This window comes from Lampetra planeri, chromosome 36 (genome assembly GCF_965212315.1).
Source record: "Lampetra planeri chromosome 36, kcLamPlan1.2.h2, whole genome shotgun sequence".
Taxonomy (NCBI): Eukaryota; Metazoa; Chordata; class Hyperoartia; order Petromyzontiformes; family Petromyzontidae; genus Lampetra; species Lampetra planeri.
In genome coordinates, this window is record NC_136142.1 from 3,553,204 (window position 1) to 3,573,526 (window position 20,323).

Below are 20,323 nucleotides of genomic sequence, written 5' to 3' on the forward strand. Positions count from 1 at the left end.
CGAATTAAACGCATTAAACATGTTATAATCAAGTATAATTAAAGGGACTCACATGGCAAAGTGTTTGGCCAAAGGCAATACCTTTTAATGCCGGTTGGGAAATAAGCAATGTTATTACGTTGAGGCAGAGACAGCTTGGAATGCCTACCCTGGTATTACTGCACCGCGCCTGGCACCGTTGGGATGCCCAAGTTCAATTCCGTGGAGTTAATTTGAGGTCACTTCACTCGACTGATTGACCAATGTTGTGTGTGCGCCGTCTGTGGGAGCCTCTTAATTACGGTGCTCATGTGCCGCTGGGTTATGATTATACAATGCGTCTCTTCTGCACCAGACGGCAAATGTGAATAAATTACTCAAGCACAGAGACGAGCCCCCAACCCCCCCCTGCCCCGACTCGCATTTTATCATTGGACTGAGGATAGAGAGCATGTCTGTGTGTGCACGTGTGCGTACGCGGGCGCGTGCGTATGCGTCTCAGCTAAGGACTTGTTCCTACGATCTACAACGCAAACTGGGGAATCTTTGTCCAAACGTAATTTTTTTTTAAATTCCATATGGACATTTAGGCGACTGCACAAGACTAGCACTCTGTCCAATGTATTCCTGCTTAAATCAGTGGATTATATTTGCTATGATCCGAGTACTATTTCGAATCCCACGTGCGCTTGGCTAGTCCGATATGAATGGACACGCACACCAAGGCGTGTTGTGGCAAGGACACACGATGTCGTGTATGCTGCAAGATCGGATGGCGTGGCCGGAACCATGCCCGTCATTCTTTGTTTCCCAACCATTGCTTTAACGGATGCTAATTTCGATAGAGTAAATCTAAGGGATGCTCACAGATTGGCATAGTCACGAATAGGGTCCATGTTTCCAAGAATGCACAGCAGTAGATAAACCACCAAACCACCACTCTTCCAGGCCAAGTATGCTGACCAGACATATGTATGTACACAAAAGACAAAGATCCCCTCTGCGTGGCCCAGCCAGGACACATAGTTGGGGAAGCTGGTGTTAGCGAGCACCTATTGCGACCGGCACGGCGCACGTGGCGTGGCCAGCTCCCAAACAACAACAACCACCATTTGCCACTAAGTGGCGGTGACGTCGCCACGGCGTCTGTGCCAGGCTATGTGCACTTTAAGGCCGTGTGAAGTGTCGAACGCCTGCTGGCAGGAGGTCACTGGACAGACCCATGTGCAATGGGTTGACCGACTGAGATGACCAGCTCCACAGACACACACAACACACACACACGCTTGCAAGTATCCACACACATGCACACCAACGAGCATTGGCACTCACACACGCTGCAATACGTCCATGCTTATTCCCTTCAAGCATTCTGGTATAAATCCTTAGATTTAACCAAGTGACCATGACACAAGCCAAACCCCATAAAAAAGTGGAGGGCCGTTGTGGTCATTATTTAAACAGCAAAGGCGGACTGTTCAGTGACAGCTTCTGATCTTTCGCCATTAAATATTGAAGATCATAAATGTGTAGTGACTGACTCAGAGACACTAAGAGTAGGAGGCACTCTGCTTATTAACAGCCTCAACAGTTCACACATTAGCAACTACAGCTCGCAGTCAGGACAGCTGGCAGACTGCCTGACTGACGACGCCGAGCTGGTGAAGATGTCGATGGTGACGAAGATTCCAGCAGCACGATGGGATCCCACTCCACACGACAGCCCCGAGCTCTCGCTCAGGGCCCCCCTTTAATGCTCCCAGCGTGGCCTGGCTCCGTCCCGGCCGCGCCCCCTCTCTAGAACCTACCAGGGGGTTCCCGGGCTTCCCGCACGTGCCCCTTCTGCAACCTTCACCCGACATCCCTCTCTCTAGTCTATCACGTGACCTGCTGTCAGTCAGGGTTGCTGCAACTGCAGATCCCCTTCCCTGCCAGCAACAAGCGCTATGCTGCTAAGTGGCCGATTCTATGTCACTACAAATGTCCGTATATGGTCACTAATAAAAATGCAATGCACATGAAATTTATGGATGTTTCCACAAATATGCACACGCGCTCTAAATGCACGCGTGCATGCATGCATGTACAGCTGGACTTCTTTCGCACCGTACATAGCCGACTGCGCGAATAGAGATCAACGCACATTTCCTTGCTCGCCTCCTCGATACCACCTCGTCAATTCCGACTTGTCCAGCACACCTTGCGCCGCGCTTTCTCAAGCGCGCTGTCACTTTAGCCCACGGCGGCAGCGCGATCTCTTTTTCAACAAAATATCGTACCGCGCGCAGTGCAACTCTGTGGGCAAGCAAATCCAATGGCTCCTTGGAGCAGGCAAAACATCATCGGGGCAGAGGGCCTTTGTGGGCGCAGAAGCGCAGACAGATGGCCGCACTCCTTCCCTAAGTATGCGCCAATTAGCCGCCACAGTGAGCGCCGTAAATTAGTGTACGGCCAATTGTGAGTTTGCGGAGGGAGGGAGAGCGAGAGAGAAAGCACGTGGGGCTTAGAATTGAGCGAGCCACGGGCCGCACCCTTCACGGCGAATTCTGTTAAAGCCGTCCGTCACATTGTCCGCGTCCAACAATAGACCCCATATGTCCCCCTCCCCGGTGCTGAAGAGGGTTTTCCGAGGGTGGCGAAGGAGTTCTGTGGGGCGGGTTTTTTTTTGATTGAAGAGAAGAGGGATATAGATGGGCGGGCGGGCGGGCAGGGGAACACTGAACAAGGGGCGGGTGAAGCCAAATTTGCTCGCCATCAAAGACAGGCTTGGCAGGTCAAAGACAGATGCGGTGGGGCGGAGCAAATGCCAGTTTTCGGCGGCACCTTAAATCAAAGATCCCCCCCCCGCCGCACGAGTGATTACGACTCCTCGCCGGGGATTATACGGACAGTGCAGTCGCACCAATGCACACGTGGTTTCCTTTTGGAGGGGGGCAATGCTTGGGGTGGGCGGGCCCAGTGGCTCCTGCTTGGCACCCCTGCTGCCCCCTTTGCAATTTCTCCTTTCACGCCAAAGCCGCCCTCGAAATTGCTGCAATCTTGGGTCATGCCCCTTTAGGAAGCCGGGAGTGCTCGTGTTGGTTTGGATGAACAAAAATATATATTCGTGGCACAGATGCAATGCATGTCATTTATCTAAGAACTGAAGGGGGGGAAAAAAGTATTACAGGAAACAAAATAAATCTTCCATTTTTTTTTATCACATTTTAACACGTTTAAAATTTTACGTAATTTCAACCATAGACTGCATGATGCTGCAATGGTGAGGACGCTAGACCTGCAATCAAGGGGACTTCGGTTCGATTCCATCTCCCGGTGTGGCGTTTTGAAACAACGGGAACGTTTTTCTTAAATTCCCCACGTCTCTGTCCACCCAGAAGATGAAATGGGTGCGCCACAGTTAGGCAATCGGCAAGTCATGTGCAGTAGGGTAAAGTGTGGGTACTTCTACCTCTTCCAAGATGTCTAGAGGGGCTCTCGAGAGCCCAGTCAACAGTGGGATTGGGCAGGACTGTACCTTTATCTTTTCCCACATTTATAATGCAAGCTATGCAGGTGTGTCTGTGGCTCACATGAACGTGGAGCAGAGTGCATTTCTATTGATGGGGCCAGGTTCTCCACATGAGGAATACAGAGTGGTACTCATTTTTAATACGTTGTAGGGATGTGTAGGCCGAGTCAGACACATTTTAATTAACATCCTTCTCTCTTTGAAGCTTACGTGACTGCAGGGATTCATCTTCTTGGTTCTTTCGGTAAAGTCACGTAGAAGGGAAGTAGTGGCCGAAACGTCGTGAGAATTATTTTATTATGTTTTATTTTTATTATTTCATTACTTCCCTTCTACGTGACTTTACCGAAAGAACCAAGAAGATCCTTCTCTCTTTTAGCGGAGTGCTCTAACCACTGCACGACCCAGCAATTTAAATGCATAGCCAATACAGCATAATTCATTGGGTGGGGTTAAATTCTCAAATCACTTCTGCAAGCACTTCATGAGAATCTATAGCGCAATATGGCGTTCACATTTTGCAAACTTCTCTTGGACATAATTTGTTAAAGTTCCTTAATGTCTCCTCTTCATTTAATATTAAACACGCACATGGATACCCGTAAGCTGAAGCCATCGATCGTCCTCGAGCCCTTTCACCCATAATCACCCGTTGACACGAAACAAAAATACAAAGATCCCCGGGAAAATCCTTAAGAGACTGTAGGGGCAAGTGCTGTTAGCGAGCACCTATAAAGCCCGGAACGGGACACGAGGGGGTGGGGGGCGAACACTATGCCTGGCCGTCTTTGTATCCCCAGTGGCGATGTTTACCACACACCACACCGGGTACTCGTTTGAGACTCGTTTGACCGAGGGGTGGCCCAAGACCGGTTCAGATAATCGTCACCGGTGTTGGCCGTGTGCAGGAATCGAACTCGGGTCGCCGGGATCATAGCACAGTGCACTAACCGCAATAAAACCGCTCCCCTATGACATACACACACATGCGTGACACGCAGGCACAAATCATTAAGATTCAATACGTGGCACGTGCATGTTTAGCACAATGATCACGCGCGCATCGCTTTATTTAAAACAGAATAGACTGCTGCTCCTTGGAGCCCTCAACCATCCTCTTCTTTCCAACCAGCCGGGGCTACCTGTCAGTGCGCGACAACCGTCAACATTAGCAAAATGCTAAGCAGTTTCGCACCGGCAGTTGTCGTGGTTGAAATGGATGTTTTTTTTGCACTGCGATTTTTGGCCGATCGAAAACAGGTAAACAATGCGCTTCATTTTCTCGCTCCGTACACACACGTCTCGTCTCATGGTGCGGTGCGGCGCACAAGGCGCGATGTGATGCAACTTCCTAGACACTGCCCGCCACACTCCAGGCGCAGTTCAACGTATGCGGCTCTGGATAACACAATGGGGGGCAGCAGTGCGGGATATAACTTAGAGCCAAGTTGGGCCAATTTGGCGCCTGTTATTGTCACGGGTGTCACGGGAGCTTTAACATCGACAAATGCAAGGAGGAGGCGGGAGGAGGCGGTTGTATGGGGCTGGGAGCGGCAGTATGAGGAGGGGAGCGGGGAGTAATATGGGGGGGGGGGGGCACACGGATAGACTGTCTACATAAAAAACACACACAAACAAATGGTCATTCGTGCAAGCACACACAAGCTCGAGGGCAAATTTGATTACAAACCCACATCCGCACACAGATTCCTAAGCCTTTGCCCAAAGGCATGTTCCCTCTGCTGGTGAGCACTAATTACACCCAATATCACCTTCTTTCCCTAATGACCTGGAATACGATGATTAACTTTTGTTTTAAGTGAATTTGCACGAGTGGTTTTGTTGTGTTTCAATCTGCCACACACACACACGTAAATATTGATTCGGAACATTTTCCGAGTGGCATTAATAATTGTTCTCATGAATAATACTATTTTAGTATCATACTAAATGTAACCTAACTTTAACACTGTTAATACTGACCCTCACCATAACTTCCGTTAACAATAATCCTCAACTAAACACAGACTCTAAATGCGGGATCTCATCGACTCACTCACGCAAATGGTTTATTTAACATCGTATGTAATAGCTTTCAATCTCTATTGTGGTCTTTAAAGCTTTGCCGATGACAATAACATTTTTATTTACATATTTGAAAGCAAGTGCGATCGGACACAAAGCTAGAGAGTAGTCCTGGAGGGTATGAATTGATAATAAGGGTGTAACATTTCAAAGCAATTTTCCATCTACTTGAAAGAAAAAGTTTCACGACTTTCACATAGCTATGGAGATGTCCACATATAAGTAGGGTTTTCATTTGCTTGGTTGTGGGTTTATATGGGATTTGGTTCTTATATATAATTAATATACAGCATTATGGGATTCTTTTAGCATGAATGACGCAAAATGCAATGAAAGTATTATTATGCCATGTATATTATCATCTCAATCGCGTTATCCTGCCAAATGTATTAAGTTCTACCGATACAACTATTTCTAGATTTAAAGCTTTCGTGACTGCAAGGATTCATACTGTTAGGTTTTTTCGGTAAAGTCACGTAGGTAAAAAAAATATTAAATTAAAAGTTAATAAAAGTAATAATGGAAATAAAATAAAATAATAAATCACGACGTTTCGGAGGCAACACAAGTCTCCGTCATCAGGTGGGACCGTCACAGCTAAATTTACTGCAAATTACTATTTTATTTTATTTCCATTATTACTTTTATTAACTTTTAATTTTATTTTTTTACCTACGCGACTTGACCGAAAAAACCTAACAGTACGATTCAACTGTCTCGGGCCATAGAAGTGTGGAATGTTCAACACGAGCTCAACTAGCCGGCCACATTCACGCTTTGCCCCAAGGAGTCTCGGTGAGATCACACAACTGTGGGGCTTTTCTGTGGCGAGGGATAAGTAACGGAAGTTCGGCCCCTTCTTAGTGCACAGCGTTGCTATTCTCCGTGCACTGGCACATTTTTGAAGGGCTGTTCGCAGTTCCCAAGGCGCTGCACTAGCAGGCGCGTTAAATCCGAAGCAGCACGTGCGACTGCATTACGCACACGCTTAAAAACAGAACAGCTTCGCAGATGCGATGGGGGGGGGGTGTGGGAAAAACTCGCCTTGCCACGACCGCCAGTTGAGCACATTGGCACCTTGAGACATTGGCCAGCGTTTCTATCAGACGTGCGTGATACGGTGGCGATGTCGTGAAGAGTCGCGCAATGAAAAAAATACTATCCAGTTTCACAGAAACCAAAGGCGGCTTAAAACGCCACAATCCCTCCCCTTTGCACGAACAGATCACTGCGCACGGCTATGTGCTGAATGAGAGCAACGGTGGCTATTGTAAAACAACATCACCACTTCAACCCTTAACCCCCTTCCTCGTTGATAATGCCCAATGCCCGCTGGAGATAACATGTCTCCGGGTTTGTACTGCGTCACGTTGCTCGGAGTGGTGTCTGATGTTTCAACCCTTCAGGGAGTGAGCTGAAGAAGCTTCCAGCGCACGCGGAGGTACACGTCGAATGTTGCGCCAAACAACTTGTGGTGCAACGCGGAGAGGCATCGGGGAACTGTACGACACAAGTGCGAAAACCTACGCATTGGCAATGCTCCCTCGACGTTAACCATTAAAGCCTCACCAATTCCCCAGGTTTGGCCGATCCATTGAGTATTATCTCAGTAAAAAACATGCGTAAATATACGAAGGGTTAACTCACACTGCCGAGGTAGTTCGGAAATATACTTCCTCAGCTTGCAGTCTGCAGTGCGTGCTGGCTCCATCGACACGAGGTCCATCAACCCTCACCTCAATGGTTGCCTGATTACAGGTGCGTTAGCATGGCTGGCCACTTAAGCGTCTCTGGCAAGGTGCAGTACATTAACGACAGCAGAACTCCTGTTATCCGCGGTGACATGAAAACAAACGTCACGGTTTTGCAGATCCTACAGTATCCTGCGGATAAAAGGGTAATAGCGTTGCGGATAAGAGGAGTTATGTTGCATCGGGATGTAATGGTGTGTTACAAAGCATTGTTTGTAACCTATGAACACTCTAGCTGACGTGGAGAACAAAAGGCTGAATACAATAAGTTCATGAAAACAGATTACTGCACACCAGGCTTAAGCTATTAAAGCTCCAGACAGCATTGCATCCATATGTTTGGTATTCATGACATCAGTGAATTTTAAGTGGCCAGCTCTATCCCTGGTCCTTTCTCTCATTCTTTACATTCAGCAGAAGTTGCGCCAAACGACCCTGCAATGATGTTACCGTATTTTCATTTTCACATAAAATATAAAATTCTCGCTTTCAGTAATGGGCAATTTGTCTTGCCGTTTTTTTTCTCTCTCTCTCTTCCCTCAACTCGTGAAGTTATTATCGCGCGATGCGTCGAGACCACACACTTTTATAACTGCTTTCGAATGTGACCCTGCGTCGTAACAGTGGCCATAAATTCAAAGGTGACATTTTAATCTTGTGGAGCGGGTGTCCTTAAAAAAAATGTTTTCGTAAATATAGCGGCACAGTGACACGCGGATATAGGAACAGACAAGTCCAAATACAAGCGGCCCACGAGTGAGACATCAAACTATAAATAGTGTGGGTGAAGGTACAGCAGACACAACATATGTGGATACACACACACACATACCATAACATATTGCAGAGGGTTTTGGCAGGTAATCCCCATTCGTTTAAGCTCGATTCCAAAACAGTTTTTTAAAAGCAGACACATTTGATACAGCATTTACATTAGAGCGTACTGTACACAGAAAATAGCCACACGTTCAATGAAACGCACAGTCACGTGTACAGAGAAAGGAACACTTTGAAAAATAAATACCTGCCATTTCATTGTATAGACTGTCAGGACACCGGATATCAAGTAACATCGAAGTACATCCATGTTAGAACGAGCAACAATAGCAAGGCTCTCATTCTTTGCAGAAATTTAGAAGCCAGTGAAAACATTCCACATTGCCAGGGTGGGTGCCAGTCTTTTGAGAACACCATCGCAGCCGACGTCACACAATGCGGTTATTTGTTTTACTGACCCAAGATGATCGGTGAACTGAATCTGCCCCTGCCTGGGATGTAAACTCGCAACCTTTCCTTTTGTCTAGGTAGCCAGGTGGGGCTCAGAGTTCACAGCGTTGGAGTTGGTTCCAACCGAGTTCAAATCGGGGCAGCCATGCAGGATTAAAACCAGTTGTTCAAGCGAGTGGATGTCTCAGCCCGGTCACTGCATCGCGCGCTTTTAGATGCCCTTCTGCGGCCGTCTGGAATGCTCTTTCTTCCGTTATTAGGAAGCCACTGGAGCTACGCTCTTTTACATCTAGATGGAAATTCATATCTTTAGAACTGCTTATTATGTTTAGTTTGTTGTCTTTCTCCCGCACGTCCGACTTGCACAGTTGGCTGCGTACGGCGTGCATGAAGTTCAACATACATAGACTGCATGGACCACAATTACATTAACTCGTTTTTTTTTTTTACCTCATATGGCATATTCTAGCTCTAACAGGTTTTATTTTTACTATATCAGTTTGAATAACCATACAGCAAACAATGATTTGTCCCAGGACAAGTGCAAACGCATGCCCTGTATTTTGTCAACAAATAAGATCGCTTGCAGGGAATCCTGAAGTGACGTGACAATCTCCTTCTGCGAGCCGTTCCAACACACGAGGGGATGATGCACCGCAAATTCAAAATTGAGGACACTGCGAGAAAAATACTGCACCTTTCCCATTGTGACTCGATTTAAAATCCAACATAAAAAACTGTCAATGTTACCCGTTTGGCTCAATGAATCTAGACAAAAAAAAACAAGAATGTCTACTCTTCACGGGGTTTTGTGGGCTACAGCACAAACACTACTATATCACAACTTAGATTTTTTTTTACGCGACCGATGCATTTTAGAACTACACCGCTTGTTGTTTGTCAAGCGGTCTGACACCAGAAGAGGCTTCAAGCTTCCCCGAAAAAAAAACACTATCAGAGTTAGTAGCCCTTATAGACAGCACCATCCTTTACTGTTTTTACCACGTGGAACAAAGACAAAGACAAAGCATTAGCCTCACCAGACTTTTGGGCAAGTGCTGTTAAGCGAGCAGCACCTACAAAGGCCGGCACGGCACACGAGGTAAGGGGGTGGGTTGCAAACACCGCGCCCAGCCGCCTTTGAACACACACACACACACACACCACGTGTGCGGCTCACGGCAAACTCACCATTGCAGGTGGAGCGCCCGCCGCTGGGCTCGTAGCCCGGCTTGCACGTGCACCCGCCGATGGGCACCATCCACTCCCCGTCGCCGTTGCAGTACAGCTTGATGGGCACGTTCACCTCCTCGGCGTTGGGGATGCACGAGCCGCGCGCGATCACCAGCGACGTGCTCTCGGGCCCCGTGAGCGTCTCGGGGAAGTTGGCGAAGCTCTGCACGACGGGCGGACACTTGCGGAAGAAGACGCGCACCGAGATGAGCGACATGCAGCCGCCGAAGTCCTGGAAGGCCAGGTAGAAGCCGCTCTTGGAGAGAGGCCCGAAACTGCGCAGCTCGTTGTTGATCTTCATCATCCGGCCGCCGAGGTCCACCTGCGAGAAGCTTTCGTCCGGCGCGATGGTGTCCACCTTGATGTAGGGATTCTCCATCCAGAACGGCTTGGTCTTGGTGGCCACGTCGCCGTCGGTCTCGTAGTAGTAGAGGTTAAAGGTCTCCTTGCAGGAGCCCGGCACGTTGGGGATGCTGCTGCAGTCCCGCACGGTGAACTTCATCTCCACATAGACGCGCTGCGCGCCCTTGCGCTCGATAAATTTGGTCCGCAGCCAGTTGTTCTGGTTGGCCTCAAACACATTGCAGACCTGGTAGGTCCTTATGGTGTTCATGGTCTCGTCGAAGCCGCTCACCTCTTCCCACTGCACGCGGTCGACAAGGGTGGGGAGGGTAATGCACGCACACACAACGCACGCAATTAGAGGGGTTGCAACTGGTGCTGGGAAATAAACGAGTGTCGCAGGTATCTCGCGTCGGGCCCAATGTATGAGTTTGAATGAACTTCACGATTCCAAGTTTTATTATGTGCATTTGAGCAATCAGATCGGTTATCGTGAAAATGTCCGATTGCAGGAAGAATAACGTGAAGACACAGAAAGACGTGGATTACGGAACATACGCGGCTCCACGGCATAATTCGCACCGTGAACAAAAGAGGGCCTCTGGGCAAACTGTGATGGCCGATGGTCAATACTGGCGATGGGAGTTTAATCCAAAGGAGGGATTGCGGTTGAGAGACTGTCCACCGCAAAAATGGAGCGACGAGGTCATCTCGTGCATTGGTGGATTGTTAGAGGTGGCGGCAGGTTGGGGAGGCCTTCATCCAGCAGTGGATTTACCACAGATGATGATTATAGATATCCCTCTAGGGTTTGTAAAATTCATATTCAATTAGTGGTAAGTCAAAAAATAATGTTTGTCCTATAGACAGACTGACAATTTCATGGGAATGTGGATTTTCCACCAAAGGTCTCCAATCCACAGACAAGAACAGCACATATAGTTATTTGAGCAAGAGAAACTGCATTTTATTAATTAATACTGTTATTATTTGGTGTATTTAAGTGCACTTCATTTCAGCCGATTGCATCAGTCAGAGTTCAGACAAGCAAACAATGTATTATTGCAAAGAGCAGCACTCATTTCTGCTGAGAGTACTTGTTCGGTGACCGAAATTCCACATTCCCATGGTTGGGAACAGGCACTCCATATAAAAGCAGGTAAACACGCGGGCTGGCTGCATCGTGGCAAGCTCGAATGACATGAGGGATTGCTCAGGGATTGTTTAAAAAGCCGTAGAAACTATCTTTTCAGCAGTACTAACCAGGCGGGCGCATATGGACATTATCCATGCAAGACGGCTTTAATATTGTTCACGTCCCCCAGTGACATGCATTGTTTCAGCATTAGGTGAGAACGTGTCTCTTACGCGACCGGCCCATAATCGCACAAACAGCACTTTCAATACGAACGCGTTTTTTTTTTGCCGTCGGTGTTCAGACACGTTCCAGACGTAACTCTGCGACCCATTATTCTCTGGGAGAACGAGGGAAACAACAAACACAGGTGTGTGTGTGTGTGGCCTTAGCCACATTTGCTCTGCGTTTCACATTGAAATGGCTTTCAAACCGGAACAACCGCAGACAGTAAAGCCCACAGTCTTATTGTATTCTTCTTCATAATAGTATATAGGACTATTGCAAGAAATGTTTTATAGTCGTAAGTCAATACAATGCATTTATATTGTATGCAGAGCTATGTAAAGTGCCTTGAATTGATTCCGATTGATGCTATGTATGTATGTTGAGCGTCTTTAACATCGTACGTAGCCAACGGAGGTGCGGTTAATGTCAGGTTGCTAATGGCAATAAATAGTGTTGATCATTTACCAACAGTGACCCTATTTATTGTCAAGACTTCGCCGCTGTGTTATTCACCATGGGGATCCTTGCGATTGGGATATTTGGGCAAATTTCCATTCACGAGATTTTGGCATGAGGGCTGAAACTGGAGCGCCTGCAAAAGTCATGTACACCACCAGGCATCTCCAGGTAATCTCTCTGGAAATACTAAGCAGGATTCAACGCTTAATTTTGGAGCTTTCGTGACTGCAGGAATTATTCTTTGGTTCTTTCGGTTAAGTCACGTCTAAAGATGAAATAATAAATTAAATAATAGCATATTACGACGTTTCGATTGCAACACAAGCAATCATCATCAGGCATAAAAGAAATAGCAAGAAAAATCTAATTAGAAAACTATAGACAGACATACAAGCAGACAGACATCACAAGGACACACAGAGAGAGAACACATCGGCACAAAGAGAGAGGTCGTTTCTGTGACGGTCCCTTATTATTTAATTTATTATTTTATCTTTAGACGTGACTTAACCGAAAGAACCAAAGAATAAAGGATTCAACGCCACTCAGCCTCCAACATTCGCAACGACCGGGAGGATTTCTCGCAGACCGACCGTCTGTTGCTCGGTAATTGCACCGACAAGACAAGATAAATGGAAACTATAGACAGGCATATAAGCAGACAGATATCACCAAGATACATAGAGAGAGTAACACAGGTACAGAGAGGGCGATCGTCTCTGTGGGGTGGCCTTAAATAGACAGAGGGGGGGCGGAGGCAGAGAGAGGGAGGGGCTAGGTTATTTAATTTAGTGTGTTCTTTCTCCCTCTCTCCTAATGTTCAAGCCTGCGCACTTTACTACGCGTCTCTTCGTACTCATTGACATGTACATTTTTTCTCTAACCCCTCCCTCTCTCTGCCTCCGCCCCCCCTCTGTCTATTTAAGGCCACCCCACAGAGACGATCTCCCTCTCTGTGCCTGTGTTACTCTCTCTATGTATCTTGGTGATATCTGTCTGCTTATATGCCTGTCTATAGTTTTCTGGTTAGATTTTTTGTTGCTATTTCATTTATACCCGATGATGATTGCTTGTGTTGCAATCGAAACGTCGTATGCTATTATTTAATTTATTATTTAATCTTTATACGTGACTTTACCGAAAGAACCAACGAATAATTCCTGCAGTCCAAATTTAAGGAAGACAAATGGAGTACTTACCGCCTGCTACCGAGGCACATTATTGATAGTTGCGTGTGAACTTTTGCAGGCTCGTTACACTATTTTCCAGGTGGGTTTACATACCAAGTACACTCGTTTCATTTGAAAAAACTGTGGACTGTCGGGAAAAATATATTGCCAATTTAATCGTTTATTTAGGCATTTAAATGCATGCCAAATAACTTGATATGATAACAAGTGGTATGCATTCTATTGGCAAAATATGGTTGATACATTTTGGGAGATAGACGATTTCAAAGTTACACTGACCTAATAAATGCAACCAAAATCTGTGTTTGCATGTACCAAGCATTCGATGGATGTGTGCAGCGATGCCACACATTAAGATTCGAGAAACCGATCCAAATATAAAAAAATCGGGTCAATTTAAATCACAAATACATTCTACAGCCAACTGTACTAAACAAATCGCTTTAATAACAAACTATTTCATGTGTTGTTATGATTACAATCAGATTTTTGGCAAAAAAAGTGAAGAAGCAGTGGCCGGATGGTGCACATCTGACTAACGCTGGGGGCAACGCTCCTCTCCAATGTCAGCTCTGAACCAGCGGTAGAAATTCCACGGTGACGAGCAAAAAGCCAACCCCACAGCCTCCCAAGCATATCAGGTGGATGAGGTGACCCCTGTAACTGGAGTTTGAATTCGCGAAACTTTACGAAGGCAACGTCAAATTTTACACCCACAGCTACGGCCGGCTGGGTACACTTTAGTTTGCACATTAGCACGACACACAAGCACGTACGTTGAGTGCTGCATGTTCTATATTCCACAGAATCCCCCATTTCCAATGAAAAAAAAACACTCCGCGGACGAACACTTGGCAAGCGCTCAGCACCTACACGGCTGCGACCTGGTATTAGAGAAAAGCTCTCTACATTTTCGCGAAAAATATGAACATACTAAAAATCTCGCTTCAAAATGAGGCTAGGGAATTGGAAATGAATGAAAGTGACAATGGCAACTTTTTCCCTGTCTCACTCCCCCCGCATGCCCCCCTCGCCCCCCACCCACCCCTTCCCTCGCCCCCTCCACACCCACCTCGCCACCCCTTTTCCTTGTGCTCTACTTCCCTTGGAAAATCTCACAGCTGGGTAAGCATTCTTAGAATGCATATATCCAAAACGCCTAAGGGGTTTTTTGTTCAGAACGATGTGTCCAGAAACATATTGTTTAATTTTTTGGCACATTTGTATTCGTATCTGCGGTGCGAATGCGAATTTAGGCCGCAGTCAGCTGCTCCATTTTTTCCCCCTCCCACTTTGGTTATTTAATTGCCATGTGGTTGCTTAATTTCACGTCGTCTTTCTGCAAACTAATTACTGCAAGAAGTCCCTATTTCCATATTTTCAAACGCTAAGCTTTGAAGGTCAAATTGTGTAGAAATCTGGCCTTGTTACACAAAAGTTACGAATAATTAAAATAAAAGTGTTAATGTTAAATGGCATGGAAAACAAACTGGTATGTTATTTTTTGCCTTGTGTATTTATCTTTTGATTGTAGATTATACTCTCCAGAAAACAGTAAAGTTAAGTTGCACTGCGCTGTTTTAGAATTAAATAACATTCACTCATCAGCAAAAATGTAATGTTACTTAACAAGTGCATATCTGCTTAATGCTCATTTTAATAAATTCTACTTCATTAGCCGAGTAATCAGAAACGGTGTTGTAATGATATGCATCATTAAAACAGCATGAGTCTTACCTAGTAAATAAACACTCATATTATTTTCACACCAAATTAAAATTACCTTAAATGCATTGCATAATTTGCAAAGAGATATTATGATCACCATTTCTTACACATGAAGACAGTTTTGATGGAAATGCTAATTCTAGTGGTGTTATGGAAGGGTGAGAATGCTGCTATTTTGCACAAATATCGCCAAGCCAGTGCTTATAATTGGAAATATTCGTAAGCAATTAAAACACTGGACCCCCATGAGAACAAAGAGCTCCATAAGATGACCACTGTTGACTGCCCACCAAAGTCGTGCTCATTTTATCGATCACGGAAGTTATGATAGAGTTGACTGCCAACCAGGATTTGAACTTTTAAACTTTCCAACTGCGAGGCCTGTAACAGCCAAAATATACAGCCCGTAAACCCAGCCAATACTGAGCGATGTTTCCAAATTTGGGTCGAAGGTTGGCAGCAGCCCACCCTTCCAGCCAGGACAGCATTATTCAGGCTTGCAGATGGAATGGGGTGGGTGGGCTGGCATCCGCAATAGCCTCTTGGACATATTCTCATATTGACACAGAGAGAAACGGGCAGGAATGGGGGGGATGGCATGGGCAGGGCTCAAGCGTCCCCGGGTTTTTACCCAGAGATGACCCCTGCACTTCCCAATAGAGAACCCCCAGTAAGCCGTGCGGCCTTTTCCAAAATAAATACGTGTTGCGTAATTCCTGCACACACGCACACACCGCAAAACTACTTGCAAGCTCGGCGGCCTTGCATTTAATTGTGCCGAACATTACTGCTCCACAGTCTAGGGGTGCTTATTAAAGAGACAACACGCGTCCGGGACTCTGTGCGAATGCTGGTGCCTACACTAATAAATATTAATTCCTGTGCTTGATTCAGGAAGTACTCAGCCCTGCGAATAACAGACAATTTTGGGTTGTAGCAGTACTTTGAATTGATAAACAGACCAATATCTTGTTTACTAACTGCTGTGCAGTGACTGAATCGCTGTCTGGCGTACATTTGCAGTCGCTGACCCAATTGGTGTAAGCTACCAATGTTGTTGGCCTATGCTCCATTTAAACAAATTCGTGGAGTTTTAGACATATTTTAGCTAAAACAAAAGAGTTGCTTCTTGAATTGACTCGTGACCCTGAATCGTGAAAATATGTCGGATGGCAAGACGGGTAAATAGTTACAGCCTAATGTACTACAAAGACAAAGACCCAGCATCCCCCGCCCCCTGAAATAGCCTGTCACAGACTGTTGGGGCAAGTGCTGTTCGCGAGCATCAAAAAAAGAGGGGGTGGGTGGCCAACACCACGCCGGGCCGCCTTTATCTCCAAAGTGGTGACATTTACACACTGCACCAGGTACGTATTTGAGGCTGAGTCTACCTAGAGGAGGCCCAGGACCAGTTCAGATGATCGTCACTGCTGTGTCGACTGCGAGGGGGAATCAATCCCGGCTTGCCGGGTAGCGCAGCGCGCTAACCGCTGCGCCACCGCTCCCCACAATGTACTATGTACGCACATGCACAAGCTCGTACAACTCAATGCAAGCACATGACGGGAATAGTGGTGTCATAGTGGGTAGAGCGCTGCGCTATGCACTTGGGTATACTGATTAGATTCCTGGTCACGGATCGCATCAGTGGCGAGTGATATTAGACCAATTCCTGACTCCCCCCCCCCTCCAGCACGCCCTTCGCCAACATGTGCCGACCGTTGTGATGAAGTATGGTTTAAAAAGAAAAACAACTCGGAACAGACACGGAAGTGGGGGGAGACCTTCATCCATCGCTGTATTGAAACTGTTACTTATCTTGCCACAATAATTGCAAGCACTGACACACATTTTCCATTGGTACCTCTCCCGTTTTTGATGCGAGTAAAATAAATGAATTAATATGGATGGATAAATGCCCACGCTGATAAGCTTGCGTGAGAGTAGCGTAGTGGCGTGCCACGTATTTAGCCTGGAAGCCGTGTGTGGCAGTTGGAAGTCTGTGCAACTCAGACGCATGCTTGGCAATGTGCAAACAAACACTAAAGATAGATTCCACTGCATATCCTGGGTGATCCAACCATAGCCAAATATACCACTAAACTAATAGGGAGTCATTATAGAGATGTGAACACTTTATTTGAGGGCCTCTACACATTTCCCATCAATAACAATCCATGAATAAAATGTGTTAACGCCCTCTCCGCTCTGCAAGATATGGAGCCGTCACTTTTATAATATTCAATACCGTATTGAGAAAAAGGTCATTATATGAGTGGGGTGTCTATAAATGGATCGCCATTATCATCAGCAGCAGCCTTAGTCAATCGCTGATGGATGAAGCCCCCCCCCCCCCAAGCCACCACCATCTCTCATTATCCTGTAAATATACACTGTGTATATTCAAGTTTGTCTTCGTAAAAAACACGTTCACAAATTTCATCCATTATTGCTTTGTGGGCTACAGAAGCGAGTGATATCAGTGAGGGCCTATTACGTCCAGAGTGCAGCGTGGCCACCACAATGCTCCACTGCATTGGCCAACTCCTCCACTGTTGTGAAGGTTTAAGACCACGCTTGGTACATGTTTTGAGCCGAGTTTACCAATAGCCAGATTCAGCTGTTCAAATGCTACTCGCTAATGATGTTGAACATTGCCAAGACGTTGGTAGGATTGTGGATTAAACAGAGAGTATGTGCAAGCAATGCCCTATGTAACAATGCTTTCACCCACAATGTTCTATATGTGCAACCAAGGAAATGCAAAGGCCCACAGACGCCGACAGGCAGAGACACATCAATCAATAGGCACTGACAGACAATGACAAATGGAGAGACGCGAGCTGATAGACATCAACCAACGGATGGGCATAGAGGCATCAATTAGACAGACATCAAGGTATATTTAGACACCTCGACAAATGGATACGTAGTGAGTGACAAAGACAGACGACAAAGTGATTGATGGGATCACATATTGCATTTTTTTTTCTCTCTCTTCGCCCCCAACAGACTAACCACCCTGGAAGTTGAACTCCAGGACCCCAGCTATCATCGGCTGTCGTAAAATAGCCTACGGTATTCGACGTAATGAAGCAAATGAGTACGGGATGAAAGCTCAGAATTTACGACAAGTCCAGCATCGTACGTGCAAAGGGTGCTGCCATTTCCTGACGCGTCAAGAAAAATAAGGGTGTTTTTTTAAGTCAGCAAGACAGAGATCTAGGAGGCTTTAGCTAAAAATAAAAAAGAGGACATACAATGGTCTAACTATTTTCTTTAAATTCCTTAAGGCTTGCCAAAGCTTGGAGCGAGAGAAGAGGGATGGTGACAGAGTAGGCAGGGGGGGGGGGAGACTAATTAAATAATGAATGAAACACAGCCGAGCCGTAGGTGCAGAGAAGCTCTGGTGGATGAATTCCATTTCAAGAAATTCCATGCCAGAGGCCAAAAGAAACTCCAAAAGATGCAAGCTAATAAATGAACTACAAGGAGCGTAAACCGTCACGCGAACTCCGGTCATCCTCACAGCGGCTTTTGGCGAAGCCATCGAACAAAGATCGCCACCGCATCGCGTGCTTTCAGATGCGCTCATGCAGCCGTCTGGAACCCTCATCCTTCCCACATTAGGAAGCCACTGGAGCTATGCACTTTTAAATCTAGATTTAAAACGAATTTACTTAGAGCTGCTTTTGTGTTTAGTATGTCATCCTTCCCCGCACCTCCGATTAGTACGGTTGGCTACGTACGGTGCGAAAGAAGTTAAATACACATGCATATATGAATGTACGAGCAATGAAAGTTCAGATCACAACACAAAGCTGAGAGGTGGCACCTGATATCATCACAGGGGTGTGGCAAATGATTTTGCAGGGCAAAACAAACCAAATAATTGTGAGGTGGGAAAAATGGAAGAGACAAATGTTTACACCTACCCCTGTAGAGGGATACACAGTCCAACCAAGTTCGGCTGTTTCCAACGTTGTGTCGAGAAGATTTTCTGCAGGGAGGCAAATGGAAAAGAAGGTTAAAAACACATTCCAAACATTGCTCAGACGAATGTTGGATAATCCTCCAATTATTAAGTGCTCATAAAAAACAGCATTCTGAAGTATTTCTTGGTATGAAACATTACGCTTTTTGAAACACAACTTTGAAGTATGGTAGAAGGTAAAGTGGTATGGATTTTTTTGCATCATATAACACATTATAAATACCTAAACTGTACCTTTCAATTTTAAGATGTTCCTGTTTTGTTTTATGTTTGCAGAACTGAAATGTATTTGACTTAACTAGGCGGCATATCTTTTTTTTTAGCAAACTTTCTTTGAAAAATGGCCAACATTTTTTATACATTTCCCAGGATTGTAATATGAAACAGTGAAAAGAAAAAAAAATCTGTTATGTAGCGAATGCAATTAATATGCTAATCTGTATAGTGGCAAATCTAATTAAAACAACTTTCTTATAGTCACGGTTCCACATTTCAAAAGCCAATACAAATGACTAAAACCTTACAGTCAATGTTATTATTAATTGAAAAACCAAAAAGCTTCTGGGTTTTAATATAATTAATAAAGTGTATAATTAAAGACAGCTGTAATGAATATATTAACTTAATTGTATTGATTTTAAATCATGAGCAATGCGAGTGATCATTTCTACAGAGCAAACAATGACCATTTACGCACAACACCAAGGGTATTATTGCTTAACAAATTTGGAAATTGCAACTGCACGGCTTGGCATGATGTTGAACGTTTTACTCCATGTGCTTGAGGCTTCTGTTGTTGACTTGCCGTAAAACAGTACACATTTTATAGACCCAAACGGGATGATGGGATCTGAACGTACGATCTTCCAAATGTGAATCAAGCACACTGACCACAGCACTAACTCTCAACCTATACTCTGTGTGTACGCTAAAGCTCCTCTTATCCATGATAATGCAGATCCTATTAACCATTAGGTTTTTCCAAGAATTGCATTCCACTTATCTGCAGGGATTTTTTTTCTTGCAGAAAATAACAGACCATAGGTAGGATAGGAATGTAAATAGTAGACTTTTTTTTACAGACGCTACAGTTACTCGTATAAAATAAGATTCGCGAATAATGGGGTAAAAAATACGATTTCTGCTGCACTGAATGTAGAAACAGTGAGTGCATAGTTGCGAGAGAAAAAAGCGTGAAAACTGGCCAAGCGCAAGCCCATACACAAGGATGCAGCTGTGCATCAATCAAGAACCACTTGCACATTAACCAAATAATTAATTTTCAGCATGTATGCATATTAATTACATTTTCCTTTTACATACACGATAGCATGTGAAGACATGCTTCCTGGCTCGCAAATATATTTCCCCAGCCAATAAATGTGCGGTGGTAGAGTAATGCACGGATCGGCACCCAACAACAACAGCAAACAAAATTAAATTGAGAAAAATGAATTCGAA

The 20,323-nt window shown here is 45.3% G+C and overlaps 1 protein-coding gene across 4 annotated transcripts in view; it reads right to left on the reverse strand.

The window, feature by feature from the left end:
* Positions 1 to 20,323, reverse strand: part of LOC144730696 (ephrin type-B receptor 2-like) — a 143,117-nt gene that overhangs the window by 86,574 nt on the left and 36,220 nt on the right. For all 4 annotated transcript variants that reach the window (XM_078611387.1, XM_078611386.1, XM_078611388.1 and 1 more), the window contains exons 2-3: positions 18,804 to 18,868; positions 9,745 to 10,429 (exon numbers count right to left, since the gene is read on the reverse strand). In XM_078611387.1, coding sequence (XP_078467513.1) covers positions 9,745 to 10,429; positions 18,804 to 18,868 — 750 coding nt within the window. The remainder of the gene's footprint in view (positions 1 to 9,744; positions 10,430 to 18,803; positions 18,869 to 20,323) is intronic.